Below are 19,213 nucleotides of genomic sequence, written 5' to 3'. Positions count from 1 at the left end.
CATTCATAATTTCTTGCAAGGTTTACAAATAAACCTAAGAAAGTCAGTAACTGTGAGCAAATCTTATCCACAGACAAGATAAGTTCTCACATTTAGAAGTTTAAGGAACAAGCAATATAGTAGTGGCTTTGTTTTAAAATTGGCAAAGATCTTTATGTTCCAAGATTCTATTGAAACTTGATTTAGACACATTTAGAGGTCTTTACTACAAATGATGTCACTCATAAAGATATGCAAGTTCAATCTGACAATAAGAAATGTGTTATTAATAAGAATTCTTCTACATTATAGCACCAAAAATTATGGAACATATCTCCATAAATAGAATAAATATTAGTAAATGGTGGGGATCTTCATTACACTTGATTTTACTAACTTTATTTAGAACTTGTGTGAAATTCATTAAGAATATGTATTCCAACAAGTCAAAATCGGTGCATATTAGAATTCTATCATATTAGAAATCATACAAGTCAATTAATTTTGAAGACATGGACTCAAATTTTGCATCTCTTTTTTAATGATTACTCACATAAATTATATTTCTACGAAAGTATAGATTTATATGTTTCAAAGACATTTAAATCTTAAGTAGAGAAATAGTGCATTTTGCATATTAAGATAGTGAGATCAAATATAAAATGGAGAATACTACATTAAAATTCATGAGTATGGATAAACTCCCAGTCTATTTGCAAAGTTTCTTTAAAAGCATGGGTTCATTGCCCGATACATATGCTTGGTACACCCAAATTATAGTGTGTAACAGATTTAAGAAACTAAGCATTTTTGGACATGGGGTGGAGCCTACATAGCAAACTCCAATCTTTCCTAAATCTTTGTCTATTGATACTCAACAATGGGGTGTACATATCGAATCGTGTTCTAACCAAAGTTGTTTCTCAAACATATTTTGAGTTGTAATAAGGTTGAAAACCGACTTGATGACATGTACACATTTTATAAATACCCATATATAGTTAGAGTACAATTGTCAAAGAAAAGATCTGGGCCCTAAACCATAAATGAGCATATTTCATTTGAAAAGCTATAAGGTTTAAAGGTTACATATTTTATTATCCATCTCACAACACTAGAATTGTGGAATTAAGAATTGACTTGATCAGTGGGAGTGATCAATCTAGGAACCTAGTTTCCGAGAAAGATCATTCATATTTTCTCAAACTTCCACCTCAAGTGTTAGATTAATTATGATTCACAACAACCCTTAAGGTTAATGGTTATTGAGAATTCATAACTAATCATTAATAATCTATAAGTCATTGGTAAAATTCTAATAAGTTATGTTATTTAGTAATTGCTTACAATTTATAAAATAACATGCTATTGAACCATTTGCTCTTTTAAGAGTTTGTTGGTCCATCCTTAAGATGACTTATTAGAACAGTAAGATCAATGTATTCTAGTGATCACATTTTGTACAATAAGAGTTCAACTACAATATTAATTTGAGACACAAATTAAATTATAGAATGATAAAGAATTGAAGTTGTAGTACAATATGCCATGAATGAAGAAATGAATATCTTAAATAGCAATAAAGTTTATCTTTAGTAAAGTTGCCTAATGGGGTGGAGAACATTAATTAAGCATAAGTTTTTTCACCAATAATATTCATTAGGAAACATTGAGAAACATAAAGATATAAAAGAATATTCATTGCTAAGAAGTTCATTTTGAACTAAGAATCAATAACAAATGAGATTTACATTCTCAATTGTTTTTATAAAAGATTCTATTATAGACCTTGACATTTGTTGCTTGTTTTAATTCATTAATCAATTCCAAATAGTGAACTAGAGGAGAAGGTATATAGACTGCCATAAAGATTTTCCTCTAATAGTGGTGAACATATGCAAGCTTAAAGTGTCTACCTATAGATTAAAACAAACATCTCACAAATTGGTATTATATCATCTTTTCTTTAGGTTTGAAAATATAATTATGGAAATAATTATATACCAAAAAGTTAGTGGGAGTAATATTTGTTTTATACGTCGACAATATGTTACTTGCAAATGATGATAAAAGTTTTCTATATAAGTTGAAATCATTCATATCTTAAATTATTATTTTGAGATAAGGAATATAAATAATATATATAATTTTAATTAATTAGAGAGTAGCCACAACATCTCTGATTAAATAAAATTATGTATTATTCATCAGATATAACTTTTATCTTTAAGTGTGATAAATTCAACTCGAACCAGCATCTGAAAAATGATCTGGAGTGAGAATAAATTAAGAACATTCATTTGCTTCTATTTTAGAAGCCTAATGTATGCCTAAGAGTCTGAATAAGACTTTGCATTACATTTGTTTCAGGATCGTTAAGTAGTATCAGAATAACTAAAGTTAAGACCACTTTATTTTTCATACAAAGTGATGAGGTATCTTTAAGATACTAAAAATTATATTCATACATATTTTAAGATGAATTGACCATCTGGAAATATAGTTAACCAATTAGATTCTAACATACTTCACTGGTTGTATTGATTCACGTAAATCAATATTTTATTATGTCCTTAAGATTACCAGTAAGTTATATTGTAAAGAATCTTGATTGTTATTTCCACTATAGAAGTCAGATTCATTTATTGTTTTGAGGATACATCTCGTATGATGTATTATAGAGTTTCATAGTAGGCCTAGAGTTCAGAATTACAGTTTCATTAGGCCATTAAGAAAATTTTGCGATAAATTCAGCTACAATATTTATGGCTAATAACTCTAAGAGTACTGGTCGAAGCTAGCATATCGACATTAAGTATTTAGCCATAAAAAGGCGTGATAAGTGGTCATTAATCACGCAAACTGAGTTGGTTGATCGCATAGATCCTTGACTAAAGGCATACCGCAACACAAATTCAAGGATCATAAAATAAATATGGGATTCAGTTAACCCATATGCAGTTTTTTTATTTGTACAACCAAAAATTATTTAATGAAACTCTAATTTCGATATTTTCTCATATTTATGTGCACCTTAATTTCATCTGAGAAAATTATCGTAAGAGGACCTGAATAAACATAAGGGTTAGGGTTTATTCACTTAAGTACATTGCCACATAAAGTACATTGTTATATAATAAATATATCGTAATACATGGAAGATAATACTCGACTTATAATGAGGACATGTCGCTATGATTCGTATGTTTGTTATATAATGAGGAACGTTTGGGTTTGAATGTTTTAGTTTAAATGCTGACCAAGTGGGAGAATATTAGAATATTTCTAATTAAGGAAATAAAATAATATTATTGATTCTGATAAATGAATATTTTATATTCATTGAATCTGGACAGAATCAATTACGTAATATTCTATATATGGTCAGATTTCTATATTCATTACCTGATTTGATTTCCTGAATTAATTGTCAAAATATTCTGACAATTAATGTGGCACGAATACTTGATGGAGTATCTCACCTATAAATATAGGGTCTCGGTCCCCGAGCTCCTCACTCATTCTCGTTCATAACAAAGAAATTCCATCTAAAGAGAGTTGAGAGAGCGAGGAAGCCCGATTACCCATGGTAGTCAATTTCCTTTGCAGATCAAAGCTTATGTGGGTTTGAAGCTCAAGAATCAATGGCTGGAGGTATTTCGATCCTTAAGTTATATAGTGTATATATTTGTTTAATTCCGCATTTTATATACACATACATATATTTCAGTTTATACATATAAATTGTCTAACACCATAAACTTAAACTAATATACTATTAAATGATTTTTTTCCACGATATATAATAGCATATAAAAACTATATTCTGCAATCATAAGCATAAATACTATAGTGAAAAATTAATATACCACCAATATAGTGGAATATATATATATACTAAAAACTTAATTTAATATTCCACATATTTTTTTTTCTTTTTCTTTCCTTCATGATATACTAATGAACATAAAGACAATATTTCCTAATGAAATATAACTATACTTCAAACTTAAACTAATATTCCATATTTTTTAATTTCCGTCTTTCGTTCATTATATATCATAGTACATTAAAATAATATACTACAATCTTAAACTAATATACTACCTTTCAGTTATTTCAAAATATATATATACTACCTTTCAGTTTTTTTAATATATTATTGCACATAAAACGATATACTATTGTGTAAAATAACTATACCAAACACTTAATTATTCAAGGTTATAATTGTAATTTTATCATCAAATTTTTAACTAAAAGGACATTTTGTTATTTTTTTAAAAAAATGGACATTTATTAACTTAATTGTTAGATTTAGGACCATTTTGCATCTTGGCCCATAAAAATATGGCATATCAAATACTATAAAAAATCTTAAATGTGAAAAAATGCCATAGAAGAGTGACAAACCTATAAATGCCATATTTTTCTAACTTTTGTATGAAATCTCATATTTCATGTAATTTTCACTTTTTCTTTTCTTCTTTTCTTTTTGGGCTGCCTCTTTTTTCCTTAATTCTTCTTTCAGTTTTGCTAGTTTCATATCTCTTTTTCTTTTCTTCAACAACACTTTAATTCTTACAAAATAAAAATAAATTAAATTCAAATAATTTTTTTTTTAATATAAAAATATATTTCATTAATTTTGTGAAAATATTAATTTAAACTTAATTTATTTTATACTTTAAGATCAAGAAATGTGTACTTTTCACCAATTATCACTAGCGTACCAAGAATAGGCTGATATTATAGTCGATAGGGCTGTACTACTTGACAGTATTACATCGGTACGACTAGAATATTACTAGCGCACCGAGTATAGACTATATTATGGTCAATAGTATTGCCGTACGAACGTTCTTGACTCAGTACCGTGTCAGACACAAGGATAAGATTATGGTTGGGTGTATGGGCGCCTGATTATAATTCTAGTTGTAGTTATGTTATTGTTTATGCTTTTCTTACTGAGTTTGTTGACTCACAGATATAGTTTACATGTGTAAGTAAGGGCAAGGCTAAGGTTGAGCAGCCGTAAGAGCGAGCGAATGAAGATTGTACATGTCGGGGCAGTTAGGCCTGGAGCGTACAGTCTTTGGGACAGCTGGACGTATTTTGTATAGTCGCTAGGCGACAATTTTTGTACTATGCACTAAGAAACTTTTATAAATATTTTGTAAATGGGATCCTGGTTTTTCATATATATATATATGTTATTTTGGTATATATAAATAATTAAATAAAGTTTTAATTAATTACATTTTTTAATAAACTCATTGATTCGCAACAAAAATTTTGCCTGATTAAGTTAAAATTATGTTAACACGCCTAAACTAGTAGGGTGTTACAATCTGGAGCTCCTTTCTGGAAGAAGACTAGCTTTTCCAAGAAACTCTTTCCAAAGAGAACAAGAGACTTCCGGGAACTCCCTTCCAAACAACATCTATCATTGCACGAGACTCACTTCAGATGGACAAGCTAAGCTTCTGAGATCACCCTTCCGGATGACGTCTAACTTTTTATAACAAGAACAACTTTTGAATACCTTACATTTAGAGGAAATATAACACAATATCTAAGCGCTAGAAGTTAACTGTGATAAGCATCAAGTAATATATTTATTTATTTTATTAACATATAGCAATATTAAGAACAAAATAAACTTTATTCAAACAACAGAAAATCATATAATATTTAGAAGGGCCGATTGTTTGTTTTATTTAGGGATAATTACATAAAATAACATTTTTTGTAAGAAAAATTATATTTTTACGTTTAAAATTTTTTCTTACATTTTTACGGTTTTCCATAAAAACAACACGAAAATAATAAGAAAACTACTTAAAAGTAACATGTAAATAATATCAAAACAACAATAAAAAACAACATACAGATAACAAAATCAATAACAAATTAACATGAATACAACATAAAAAAAATCGTATTTTTTATAAATAAAATCAAAAAAATCGTAAAAATGTATAAAATTACGTAAAACCGTATTTTTGTAAATTTTTTGTTATTTTTGTATATTTGTGAAATAATCCCTTTTATTTATGATTTCAGTAATCAAGGGCTCTAGATTGAAATGGGTCTTAAGAAAAAAAAAATGAGTCATTATAAGAATAAATTGTATTTTTAAAAATTATTAAAAAAATAGGAATATTAGCGGCTAAATCACCTGAATTTTAAATTTTTAACACTTAACCACAAAAATTGATTTTTTGGGGGCAAAACTACCTAAACTCTCATTCCGTTTTGCTCTGTACCTCTCCGTCCAAAAATCACAGTTAAGTGCCCACGTATACACTTGTACACGTGACAAATTTTTAGTGGCCCGCGTAATAGTAATTATTAAAATATTTTTAAAAATAAAAAAAGTATTTTCTTTTCTTTTTTCTTTTCTTTTTTATTTCACTTTTCTTTTCTTCTTCTTAACTAAAAAAACCCTAGCACCCAGTCGCTTACCCCACGACCCAACCTTTTCTGACCCCCTCTCACACACTCTCTCTCACGGTGCACAATGTCGGCCTTCTCCTACCACTCCATGCTAGACGGGCCATAGAACTGAACCCCACAACCCAAAAAATTTCAACCCCCGATCTGCCCTCTTCTCCCTCTCTCCTTTGATCTTTCTCCGACCCCCCTCTGTTTTTTTTTTTCGTTCAGTTCAAAGAAGAAGAAGAAAAAGAAGAATAAAAGAAAAGGAAAATGAAAGGGAAGAGCTAGAGACCTCCGGTGACCACCACGGAGAGAGAGAGAGAGAGAGAGAGAGAGAGAGAGAGAGAGAGAGAGAGAGAGAGAGAAGAGACGAGAAAGAGAAAGAGAGGGTCTAGGAAGGAGAAGATCGAAAGAGAGAAAGAGAGGGAAAATTGCTCTAGCGAGGGCTTGGGTGCTTCAACTCCGGCGAGGTATTGGTTGGTGAAACGGGAGAGAGAGAGAGAGAGAGAGAGAGAAAGAGAGGGCCTAGGAGGGAGGGCTGAGAGATTGGGGTTACAGAAAGTTTAAGAAAGAAAGAAGAAGAAGAAACAAGAAGAAAAAGAAAAAAAAATATTTTTTAATTTTTTTAATTTTTTAAATATTTATAATTATTTTTTAAAATTAATATTAAGTGGACCAATAAAAATTTGTCATGTGTACACTGTGATTTTTAGATAGAGAGGTGCAGAATAAAACAGAATGGAAATTTAGGTAATTTTACCTTCAAAAAATCAAATTTTATGATTAAGTGTTAACAAATTTAAAGTTCAAATAATTTAACTGCCAATATCCCATAAAATATGTATATTTAGCCTCCAAGATGAATAGGTCCTTGGCCTAAGATCGGCTCAATCAGTAATTGAATCACAATCCTTCAAGAGAAGATTTGACTCGCATAAACATGATCCAAAATAGTTATCTTTTTCTTTTCCTTCTTTTTAAACGTAAAAAATATAGGGGTAATAAAAGTTTGGGCTATTAGCCAAGTGTAGAGTTATAGACAACCAGGAAAATATAATAATAAAATTAACGTTTTCCCCCACTCTTCTATTTGATTTACTTTTTATCATGAGTAAAACATTTACACGCTATTCAAATAAAAGAAAATTTCATTTAACCTACAAAAAAAAAAAGGAGAAATTAAAAGATCTTTCATCTTATTGTTGTTGTGATGAGGCTGTAGAGTGTCGAACTTCTTGTGGCTCAATTATCATACATCTTGAAGGTGGACCACATATGCTTAGAATTACCTGTATAAACACATATAAATATAAGATAATTAGTTCTATAGAAAAACGGATTTTGGTAATTAGATAAATGCTATGATTAATAATAACTCCCTTTTTATGAGCTTACCGGTAGAAATACAAGGCCATGTAAGAAGCCAAGAAGAACCAAAGCAAGATACATTTGAAAGTAATATACCTGCAATTTATACATACATAAAATATATTCATAGACAGACATGGTCAATTAATCCTTGTGAAGTGTAATGTGGATAAATAAGAGCAAGAGAGATTTAAGTACCACAAAAACTTCGGTCCTTGAAAAGCAAAGAACAATGACCCCAACAAGCTTTGTTAATGTTATTCCACTGTATCACATATCAAAACACAAAAAATACTCTCATTATATACCGTCAACTGAAGTCCTCTCAGGAGACATTAACGTTCATTTTGTCTTTAGACCATTTCGAGTTACACAGAGAGAGCAAGACAGTGCGAATTGTGCGCATTACATAGCTACTGTACTTGTGAGAGAACTTGTTTTTTATATTGCTGAGAGTACAAGTGTGGTGTGAGGTTCTTTGTTTCTAATATTGAAATTCTGACTTCTTCATAGTGGATTGAGTTCGTTGATGAGTACAAACTATTATAAATAATTGTGTTTACTTTGATTGGTTGGAGTTTTGGGTTGTAAAGGATTTACACATATATCTTTAGCATGATGGTATTGGTGTAAACCTAGAGTGTAAAGTATTCAAGTGCAGTTTTAGGCTTAGGTTGAAAATGTACCTGAGAACAGAGGCTCCCATTGTACCAAGAGCCTCCTTAATACGTTGATTATTATCTCCATTGCTTACCTGTTATATATATTATGATATTATAAAGAATTACCGACCGAAACGATGGACAAATTAATCAAATCCTTCTTTATCTTTATAAAAGTGGCGTTAGTAAATATGAATGATACTGACCGAGAATGCATGGGTCATGTGAACACAAAACTCAACCGCAATCCCAACTGACATTACAAGATTCACAACAGAGATTGCATTTAATTGGATCCCAAGAATCGCCATTACACCCTGCAGATCATTGCATCGTCAGGAGATATAAAAAGCTGATTTCAGGCTACTTAAAAAGAAAAAATGATTTGGGAGAGAATTAATATACCATGAGATCCACAACAATCATTACTAACACCAATAAGATGATTGCTGAACTCCAGAAACTATTAACCAAATGGAACCAGAAATCCAGTCAGGAAAATAAATTTATTAATTAAAAGGGAAACAGGGTTACCGTACGTACTAAAAAGCTAAAGTAATAAACATACTGACCTGCATGTAATTACTAAGCAAACGATAAATACCGCACCTGTTGAATCATGGGTATAAAAACAAAAAATTAATTAACAATTAATAAAATGTAAACATGCATTCTTGTTATGCCTATCCACCTACATAACAATAGTAGCAATTACAGAAATAAATCAATTAACAATTATCTTTTATATAATCTGCCATATGTCTCCAAAAAGCAGCAGAAGTGAATCAATCCCTGGAAACTAATCTAAAAATAACAAGCTAAAGCTAAACAGTGGCCTATACATGACACTATGCTAATTGAGTTTCTTAAAGTACTAACCAATAGCTATTGAAAGGTTGATTAATGCGGTTTTCCAAATATCAAGGTATTGCTCGAAAAACATATAAAACACCGAATATGGAAATATCTCTATCTGCACAAATTAAGAAACAATCAGTTTCACAATATAAATTACAAGAACGATAATCGTCACTTGTGGGAAGGGGTGGTGGTAACACTCTTGTACTGGAAAAGAAAAAAAAAAAACTTTTTCAGTCAAATTATGTATATTAGAGCCAGCAAGGCCAAGAAGATTGTCAGAATACCTTTAGAGAATCGGAAACTCTTGAGCTGAAGTCTCGTGCAGCCCTCAATGAATTTACGTAGTCACTCTTCAAATAAAATCATTGTATACAATCAGTCTTCCTTTGATATCGTGACAGAAAGGAACAGTATATAAAATCCTAATTAAGAGCACACCTGCTTGTTCAAAGGTGTATGATATGTACGGAATGATGATGCTTGAATTATACCAGTATCATAATCTGATTGACCAGAAGGAATAATTCAATTATAAATATTCTGAATTTGAATTAAATAATTCAATAATATTTTGCTGCGTCCAAAAATAATGAAGTACCCAATAATCCTACTAACCTTTCAGTTCCACACTGGTAGTGTAAGCCCCATGGCCACCTTTAGCACAGGCAGCAGATGGTAGAGCATCTAGGAACCATGGAAGTTTCTCCTTGAATTGTGTGGTAGATGGACGATCGTTCTGCAGATCCGAATGGCGGAAGCACTGGATTGGCAAAAATCAGTTGTGAGAAGAAACACATGTATCTAAAAGTGATTGGCAGGATTAAATATAAATCTTACCGTTGTACAATCTTTGCATACCCCTCCCAGGCTACAAAGTCCTCCATTGGAAGAACAGCAAGGAGGCTGAATCAAATAATTATCAGTATGAAAGGGATTAACATAAAATGAAAGGAAGATCGCGAGACTAGAAAAAAGGTAAAGCTTTGTTAATGACCTGATCATCGGGGGGACAGTAAGTACTGTTGGTAAACTTCCGACAGCATCCAAATGCTTCTGGGGATATCCACACAAGAAAATCATCAAGCCATGAAGCAGCTGGCTTAGCAATGTAACTTGCTTCTGGAGTTGATGATGCTTTTGCAATCTACACAAGCAAAACAAAAATCATTTACCTGACATAATATCAACTAAGAAGAAAAGATAAAGAATGCTTAACCAAATTAAAGTCATTTGTCATTTTTGGAAAGCATTTCGCATAAATTTTAATGAGTTTTGAATCTTTAACATCAGCCACGTACTCGGGATATATCAAAAATAGAATTGAATAAAGTGACATTATAAAGAGTATATTTCAACCAATTACCCAAAAACTATTGATGCTCACCAAATACTATATTGATGTTTGCTAAATAAAAATACACTGAGATGAAGGATATACGTAAGCAATGACAAAAAGACACCAAGAAAAGGTTGTACCTCATTCAAAAGGGAGTCTGAATCACATTTACTAATAGAGCATAGCTGATTTGTATGTCTTGATTCTGCACTGAAAAAGAAAAGCAAAAGAAAAGAACCTTTCAGCATGAAAATACCACTACGGAGAGATAGCGACATCCCTCCATTTCGTAATAGTCATGATCTTTACATATATTCTAATAACCATAGTTAATAACAGTCTATGTGGTTATCTGTAGGAAGTCTATCCATGCCAAAGTTCATCCAAAGCCTACCAAATTAAATTCCAGAAAGAAAAAAGAACGATGCTGAAGTTATGGTTTCTTGGTACTAGATGTATATTGATACTTTCTACAAAGGCTGTCATCATTGTTTGATTATATTGCATGAATTTCGGATGCTTAAAATTATGACTGTGTCCATAGTAAAAGTACTAATGAGCTGTATTTTGGTAGAGCTTTGTCAACTACTAACAGGGTAAATATTTTCTCATTTTTTAAAAATAACTTGATTCACAATTTAATGAATTGGTGAGATAAAGCTATCTGAAGCATTGTAAACGCCAAAAAGGTCAAGACAAAAATTGATTACCTGTAGTTATAATTCTTCACAACAAAATACAGAGGAGGTCCAATTCTGAGATATTCTGAAACATTATTGAAATAACCCTGCAAGTAATAGAATAAGGCATTATGACATTGAACAATAAGCTGCTAATTGACATAATGGCCCTGAGCTAGACCTGAAGGTAAGAATCTTGGGGAAGAACAACTGTTTGTTCCAAACCAGGTTCAATCCTTGTGCATAATGCCTGTAGTTAAGGAAAAGAACAAGTTGAGAAGCAGAACAAACACAAAAAATAGCATCCATAAAAGCAAGAAGATATGAGCAAAATACAGAATAACTCACTATGCTAGCCAGTGTAAACCCAACAAAAATGGAAATGACAACTATCTTGACTCCCCAAAGACTCAGAATAGGTGCATGGATCTCCTGAAAAAGCAAATGCAGCACAGCAAGATTGAAAATGAAATTAACAAACGACAGTAATTGTGGAACTGTTATAAAAGGCACGTAAATTATTATCTTGTACATTTTACCATATGTAATAATGTGTGATCCATAAGTGAATAGAAGAAACATTTAAAAGTCAATTTTTTTTATGAAATAAACTTCATTAAATTCAGAATTCGAAATATAAAATATCCAGCAAAATAGCTGGAGCGTTAGTCACACAAATGCTACGATCAGTAAAGACCTAGAAAGCCTAGCAACAACATGTGCTAATCGGTTTGTTGATCGTCAAATAAAACGAATCTTAACATTGGGTAAAGAAAGCAATAAAGATACAGCATAAATATATTGGAAATTCAACCAACTTTATAGTACTTATTAGAGTAAGCACCTTCATATAACGAGCCAGCAAACCCGATTTTCTCTGACCAATACCTAAATTCCAGAAGGCATTTTTGAATCAGATATCATATAAATCTGAGAAGACAACAGAAAGGAAAAGCTAAAAAAGGATATACTGTCCTAAAGTGTTAGAAGGAAGAAGAAGAGGAGGAAGCATTTTATGATACCTTTGTCAGCATTGGCATATGATGCCACTTTCATACATGGGAAGCAATCAACTCTCTTATCCTCAGTTCGCAAAAAGTCGAAAGCTATCAAAGCAACAAATGCAGTAACTTGCAAAAGAAAATCCAGAAGAACTGCTAATGCTGCAAAAAGAACAACCAAATAATGTCAGTTTCGTCATGAAGACAAATAATGTCACTTTTATTTGTTTAAAAGTGACAGTTCGGACCTGCAAACATGGAGAACACACGGCATGCTGGCATAGGAATGAAACTTCCAACAGCAAATGCTAAAACCTCTGCTACGCTAGCCAGTGTTATGGATGGCCCAACTTCCACAAGTGCATTGCTTATTCTCTCTTCTAAAGGCAACTCCAAAGGTTGACGTTTAACCGCATGTACCAATATACACATATTATCGACTCCAACCTGTTACGGAGATCAAGTTCAAAATATTACAGGCTAGAATAGAATAGATTACAAAGAAAATGGGTATTTCTGAACAGGTGATAAGGTAAAAATGTTTAAAATCACTGAAAGCTCAAAAACAATCATATTTAGTTCACAAGCTCCATAAACAAAGACACAAATAAAGTAAATTATACAACTTCTCATGACATAGAGGTACTTGCCCTATGGATTTATTTTTGAAAAAATGATATTTACTTTGTGAATCAAGTAGGATATGAATCCAGAAGCAAGAAAAAAACAAAAGAAACACATATACACACAGTACATCAGAAAACTATTAAAAGATTCACAAGAATCTAATTTGATACCATGAAAACAACTTACAGCTAGAACAAGAAATGGGATAACTTCCATAATGATGAGAGTAGATTTTACTCCAATAGCACTGAAAAATCCAACTGATCCAAGAACAGAAAGCATGACAAGCACAACTCCAGAGAGACCAAGCAACACCTGCCATAATCTCGCAATTTTATAGCAACAATTTACCGTAAAATTAACCAATAGAATGAGTTGTTTACTAAAAGGAAAGATCAAAGTTGAACTATGGTTTTATGAATGTGACTAGCATACCTTGGAGGAAATGTAAAAAGAAGATAGTCGAGGAGTGTCACCCAAAGTAAGAGAAATATAAGCGAACATCACAAGGTAGCTTATCTATAGCAATAAAAGGCAGCATCAAGGAATAGAAATTACTTGAAAAGTACATTCCAATAAAACAACATCATGTTACAAGACAATAAATTTAGCATAAAATGCAGAAAAAACACTCACCACAATAGTGATGGCATCTGTGGTGCTCTCTCTTTTCAGTTCCTCTTCAATTGAACTTTCCGATGAAAAGGACAGCGTTAAATTTTTAGATTGCACCATTTGCAGCAATTCATCCTATCATAGACAAGATAGATAATAAGTGAAATGAAAATTCTGAAAAGGTGCCACCTTCTTATAAAAGACAAATGACTGGTGCCACAAATATAGGCCATTTCAGGTGTAGAGCAATTTATAATAGAAGACCAGACTAAGCTAATTTGCAATTGTAGAATTTATAAATAATATATGGATCGATAAAGAATGCTACATATTTTGTATGAAATTCAACATTGTGAAAATAATTCAACAAATGGAATGACTGAAGGAAAATAACAAACCTTTGCCATCTGGATATAAGCCTTTTCCCATGCTACTGCCTTTTCAGATAAATTCCCTCTTTTATCCACAGCATTGTTTACAGGGTATGTTACCATAAATGCTGAAGCCTGTCATAAATTAAAAATGAAAATGATCATTCACGACTTAAAGCAAGAAAAAATTATATAAAAAACTAGATGATTTCATAACTCAATGTGCCAGTGTTCTTCTTTTCCAAGTACTTGGGGATGTCTTACCACTTAAAAGCTTAAAAATCTTAAAAAGTAAACAAGCAGGAAAAAATTACCTCGGAATAGTTGCTTCCTGAAAAACCTCCTAATGCAGTGCTAGGATCGAGTGGTGCTTTAAATGCACTCATACATTTATCAGCAGAGGAGTAGTGCTGAAAAAACATTAAACAAATAAAATTAGATATGCCAGTCAAGGAGCATCAGCATACTCTTGCTGGGAAACTAGTAAAGCCTTCAACAAATCCGAAATGCTTTAAATAGAATTAAACTTCTGTATCAATGATTATTCCAGAATTTTGCAACTTATTTGGAAGAAAGAAAAACATTTTGATGTATCCAAAAGTTAAAACAAAAAATGTCCATCATATCTCAATACACGTCATGTACATGGAGATGGTAGAAAGTAGAAAGTACCTCAAAGCAGTATTTGAGGTGCTCAACTCCACCAAAATTGTCATAATTGTCAGGATCCATTTTGAAATACTGTCACCAAGAATTATAAGGGGAAATTTATTAATTATGAGAGAGAAAAAGAACAGCATAAAAATGATTTTTTCTTTTTAGAAATAAATATAGCATTTCTGACTTTTATCTAACCTAGAATTCAAAATCAAATTTCAAATAAGCCAAGCAAAAATTCTACCTGTAGCACACTTTGAGTAGCACAATCTTGGTCCAGTGGCTTCATGCAAATATCAGCAAGAGATACTGGTGATCCAGAAAAATTAGCACGGAGTCCATCTACCTGGCATACAACTAATCTATAAAATTTGCCAGCTAAAAACCATGAAAAATAGATTACGTAAGATATCATACTAGGTGGATAAACACATACCTTCTTCTGAATTTCAAAAAGTAAGTTGATGTTTGCCTCAGTCACAATACTTGGCGACTTGCCATCAGCATCAGGAATAGTTGCTAATATAAGCTGAGAAAGAACATAAAGTGTTAAGATCATGGAAAATTACAATTTCTTGCTTCTTGAGGATGTGGCAGTGTATAATATTAAGCAACCAACTTAATGAAACACATAAAAAGATTGCTTTCTAGAACCTGTTCGATTCGGTAAAAAGGAGCTAGATGGTTATCAAAAAACTGCTTCTCCTCAGCTGCTTTACTCCCTGGCCCTACCCACAGCTGAAACAGAAAATACAGCAATGTTGAAAAGGCATGAAAAAATACATTAACCAATATTATATAAGGTTTAGTACAACAAGTACATGCACAAATTTGTCAAGTTAAAATATAATAGCCCATATACATGAGGAATAAGATTAAGCAGGAGACCTCAGAAGCCTTGTCAATATAAGCATAAGCAACTATCGAAATGTGTTACTACATAAGTGATTCTCAAACTCCAATAATGTCATTTAAGTTAAGTCTCTATCTATCAAGTGCTACATGAATATTATTTGATATTGAAAAAGTGCATAGAAAATAAAGCTACTGGTACTACAACAAACCTTTTCAGGACGTGTCTCCACCTTGAAACGAACTAGACCCAAACAGAGAACAAGAACTATTGCCAAAGATGAGCACAAAACTATGATTGGATTTTTTGCAACCCATGTTCCGTACAACCTGGAAATATGGTGTTAGAAGTCATCCAAAATCATTCTTGTGAATTCATTCAAAAGCTGGGCATATAGAAATCATTATGATTGAATGATGACAGAGACAGTGACCTGAAAAAATTGGACATGTAACCTTGAACGAGAGAAAGTTGCACTCCATTTCTACTTTGAGAAGCATCTTCAAGCATCTAATTAAAAAAATTCCATTGGTTAGATTATACTATACAGAGAGAAACAGGACAAACAAGTAATAAGTAAGCGAAACTCTATCTAAACAAAGTACACAAAAAATGGAGAAGAAATATCAGTATGTGCACCTGAATCGATGGATTCTCTTCCTTCTGTCGGTTTACAGAATGGAGTTCACCACCTTCCATAGTATTCCACAGTGGTTTAGTTCTAGAGGCAGGTTTCTTTTGTCCATTCAAATAAAACAAGCGCCATCCCAGAAATGCAGAAACTAGAATTATATATAAGATAGCTACAGCAATGTCAATACACTTGGCCTGCATCATAGGAAAAAAATTAAAAAAACTGTATCAGTGGTGTGCAAACTAACGTAACTACAAGAGTTTTTCAAATATGAAGGTAGAGGAGATATATTCACTTTGACAGATCCAAGTTGCACTGAACAGGAGCCTTCTTTATGGGAAGGAGGAGGAGCTGAATTAGAACAGACTGGAGATGCAGGACAATCACCACATGAACATCCCAGTGATATATCACCACACGAATAAGTAGATACATTCATAGGTTTCATTCCAGATGACTCAGAAATATTTGACTGAAATGCTATGGCATACGGTGAACCTGGTACATTAGCAGGTGCTCGTCTACCGATAAAAGCGAACCACTCTGAAAATATCATAGGTTAAGTATTAAAAAAAAAAAGGACTCAAACTCAATACTGCAAAGACCAAAGGAGAATAGCTTAAAGCTGTCACAAACTAAAAGAATCGTCCATCAAAAGATGCCTTCCAAAAAGTCATCCCAATTTGAGACCATATACAATATTAACTTTGGCAGCACAGGTAAGTTACAAAAATACTTATGAAGGTACTTTAGCAACTGGCTTTACCCCTTTCAATACAAATTTTAATTTTGAAACATCATAGAAGATAAAGAGACTGAATATGGCACTAGAAGAGAGCGAAAAAAGATAAACTTATTTGCGGGGATGCAGTTCTAGCAAGTAATCTTCAAAAGGGTCAGAGTTTACCTATAAAATTTTGAGCTCCAGCGCCTATAAACTCTAGAGCACGAGAATTCATGGTACCAAACTTCACATCTTTGCAGGATTCATACAACCCTTCACCAAAAGCATCAGTTATATAAAAATCAATCCCATCCACGGTCAAATTGTTACTAGCCTGAAAATGGGAAAAAAAAACTAATTTTAATATTCGTAGTAGAACTTAAAAAGTATGTTCACTAAAACTCTTATTAATGTTATCGAAAATGTTCTTTGGGATTTCAGAAGGATTTGCCAATAATAATAAAAGAAATTAAACAAAAGACTGCAGGTTTGCATGCATGAAGCTGGTTCAAAAACATTATAAAAGCAATAATAAAATGTATTAAAGACAGGAAGAAACTGCAGACCTTGGATATAGAAGTAACATTGATAAATAGACTTTGATTTGGAGAGCAGGTGAGCTCACAGAACAAATTCAGAAAGTTTCTCAAGCATGCTGGACAACCAACAAGAAAAGGAATCGCCTGTACGATACATTATGCATACATATGATCATATATACAAATCACACAACAAAATAAAATACACAAAAGAAAGAACTCATTATTAAGTAACAATACAATATTAGTATTAATTTTGAATAGATGAGAGAATGAATCTTACCTGCTGAACTTGAGTCCGTAAGGTGTCAAACTGAGATTCTGTACAACAAACATTACCAGTAATGGTAGGACATAAGCTTTGGATCTTGGACGAGAGCAAATCATCTGGCTGTAATATTAAAAATATTGATAAGTAAAACTTTTAACCATTTTAATTAATAGTAAAAAAATATATATTTATGCATATACAAATATATATAGATATATATTTCTACAAAATATATGTATAAATAAATACCTTGACAGATGGGGAACCACGAGGACAATTTAATACTTTGCCATCACTACGTTTTCCACAAATGTCATACATAGCACAATACCCTTCTGAATGCCTCTCTCTAAACGGCAACGTTAAAAAATAATTAAAATAATAATAATAATCAGATTAAGATAATTTTTTCCACAATACTAAATTAATTTTCATCAAAGAAGGGAATATACTGAAACAAAAAGCTTTTTTCAGTCATATTTTCTTTAATACTGAATATAATCAACTAATAAAGCGAAGAAACAAAATAGTGAGCGATAAATCAAGTCAGAGAGCAGAAAGGAAATGAAATTAAAGGAAGGAGTTACCCTGTAACAGCATTAGGTGTCAAAAGTAACCGCATTTCTGACCTCTCGGCGTTTGCTGAACTTTCAATATATAAGACCTGTTTATATAAATATTCAACAATTCAGTACAATTTACTTAGAAGAAAGATCCAGAATAAAGATTCTTTATTAAACAAATAAGATTTCGATATATTTTCTTTCAGAAAAAAATATCTTCAGTTTTATCCTCTCTGAAACTGAATTTAGAGAACTCTTTTTTTAAAAAATGAAGCCAGTAATAACTAGCTACAGAGAGAAAGAAATGGAATAATGGTGATGGTGAGGGAAAACAGAAAAAGCATGCCTGAAATACAAAAATAGAAAGGAAAAGCCCTAAACGATTCCTCATTCTCCTCTTCGTTGATGAAGCTCCCGCTCCGGTCATCAATGGCGTTGAAAAGTAGAAGAAGAAGAAGAAGAAGAACTAGAGAGAGAAAGTAAGCAAAGCAAAAGTTAGCTGGTGCGACCTTTATAGAGAGAGAGTCCAATGACCAATGTCTTCTACGGTTGAGAATCCGTATTTATAGTTACTCAGTCACAATAAGAGTCTCCAATACCCGTTGGCGAAGGTGTAAACAGAAAAAATTCCCTTTCTCGAAGAGGGGATTTCAATATGTTAACGCAATTACCAATTTATCCTTGCTTTCGGCCAGTTTGTCCGATAATCATACTATTTCTCTTTAATCATTTTTTCGGCGTGGAAGCAGAAGGGACAGTTTCGTAAATTCAATGCAGTTTGTTTTCTAACGCTTAGCAGTTTGTCAGACTGTCACAACAAGATATATGTAAAAAAATTAACACTAATCTAAAAATAAATTGGATTGTTATAAGAATATATTTTTTTTTGGAGTCATTTTTATATTTTTACTGTCACAAAATAAGTTTTTTTTTTTTTTTCACATTTTATACTCTAATAAATTTAAAAAAAAATATTGTGTTAAAGTTTTAAAATTAAAAAAATATTATATTTTAATAAAATAAAAAAAATA

At 31.8% G+C, this 19,213-nt stretch overlaps 1 protein-coding gene across 2 annotated transcripts; it reads right to left on the bottom strand.

The window, feature by feature from the left end:
* Positions 1 to 7,361: 7,361 nt before the first annotated feature.
* LOC115713775 (uncharacterized) lies at positions 7,362 to 18,804 on the bottom strand. Of its 2 annotated transcripts, XM_030642260.2 has the most exons (39): positions 18,529 to 18,801; positions 18,207 to 18,283; positions 17,869 to 17,968; positions 17,632 to 17,739; positions 17,376 to 17,492; positions 16,993 to 17,143; positions 16,381 to 16,628; positions 16,091 to 16,279; positions 15,885 to 15,961; positions 15,663 to 15,780; positions 15,253 to 15,336; positions 15,035 to 15,127; positions 14,843 to 14,944; positions 14,614 to 14,682; positions 14,256 to 14,351; positions 13,969 to 14,076; positions 13,592 to 13,705; positions 13,391 to 13,474; positions 13,142 to 13,270; positions 12,577 to 12,775; positions 12,350 to 12,490; positions 12,172 to 12,215; positions 11,676 to 11,759; positions 11,509 to 11,577; positions 11,358 to 11,434; positions 10,788 to 10,857; positions 10,306 to 10,455; positions 10,149 to 10,214; positions 9,927 to 10,071; positions 9,750 to 9,814; positions 9,596 to 9,661; positions 9,330 to 9,423; positions 9,023 to 9,059; positions 8,856 to 8,913; positions 8,657 to 8,767; positions 8,475 to 8,542; positions 7,987 to 8,053; positions 7,816 to 7,884; positions 7,362 to 7,709 (listed from the first exon to the last, which is right to left on the bottom strand). In XM_030642260.2, the coding sequence occupies exons 1-39, from the start codon at positions 18,607 to 18,609 to the stop codon at positions 7,617 to 7,619; spliced, it is 3,918 nt and encodes a 1,305-aa protein (XP_030498120.1). In that variant the 5' UTR covers positions 18,610 to 18,801; the 3' UTR covers positions 7,362 to 7,616. The 2 variants fall into 2 exon arrangements, 1 of the variants encoding a protein (XP_030498120.1); XR_009684762.1 differs by lacking the exons at positions 7,362 to 7,709; positions 7,816 to 7,884; positions 7,987 to 8,053; positions 8,475 to 8,542; positions 9,330 to 9,423 and having other exon boundaries at positions 8,713 to 8,767; positions 18,529 to 18,804.
* Between the last annotated feature and the right edge of the window lie 409 nt (positions 18,805 to 19,213).

Source organism: Cannabis sativa, chromosome X (genome assembly GCF_029168945.1).
Source record: "Cannabis sativa cultivar Pink pepper isolate KNU-18-1 chromosome X, ASM2916894v1, whole genome shotgun sequence".
Taxonomy (NCBI): Eukaryota; Viridiplantae; Streptophyta; class Magnoliopsida; order Rosales; family Cannabaceae; genus Cannabis; species Cannabis sativa.
Note: the sequence above shows the minus strand (reverse complement) of the source record. Positions and strands in the feature narration are given on the sequence as shown.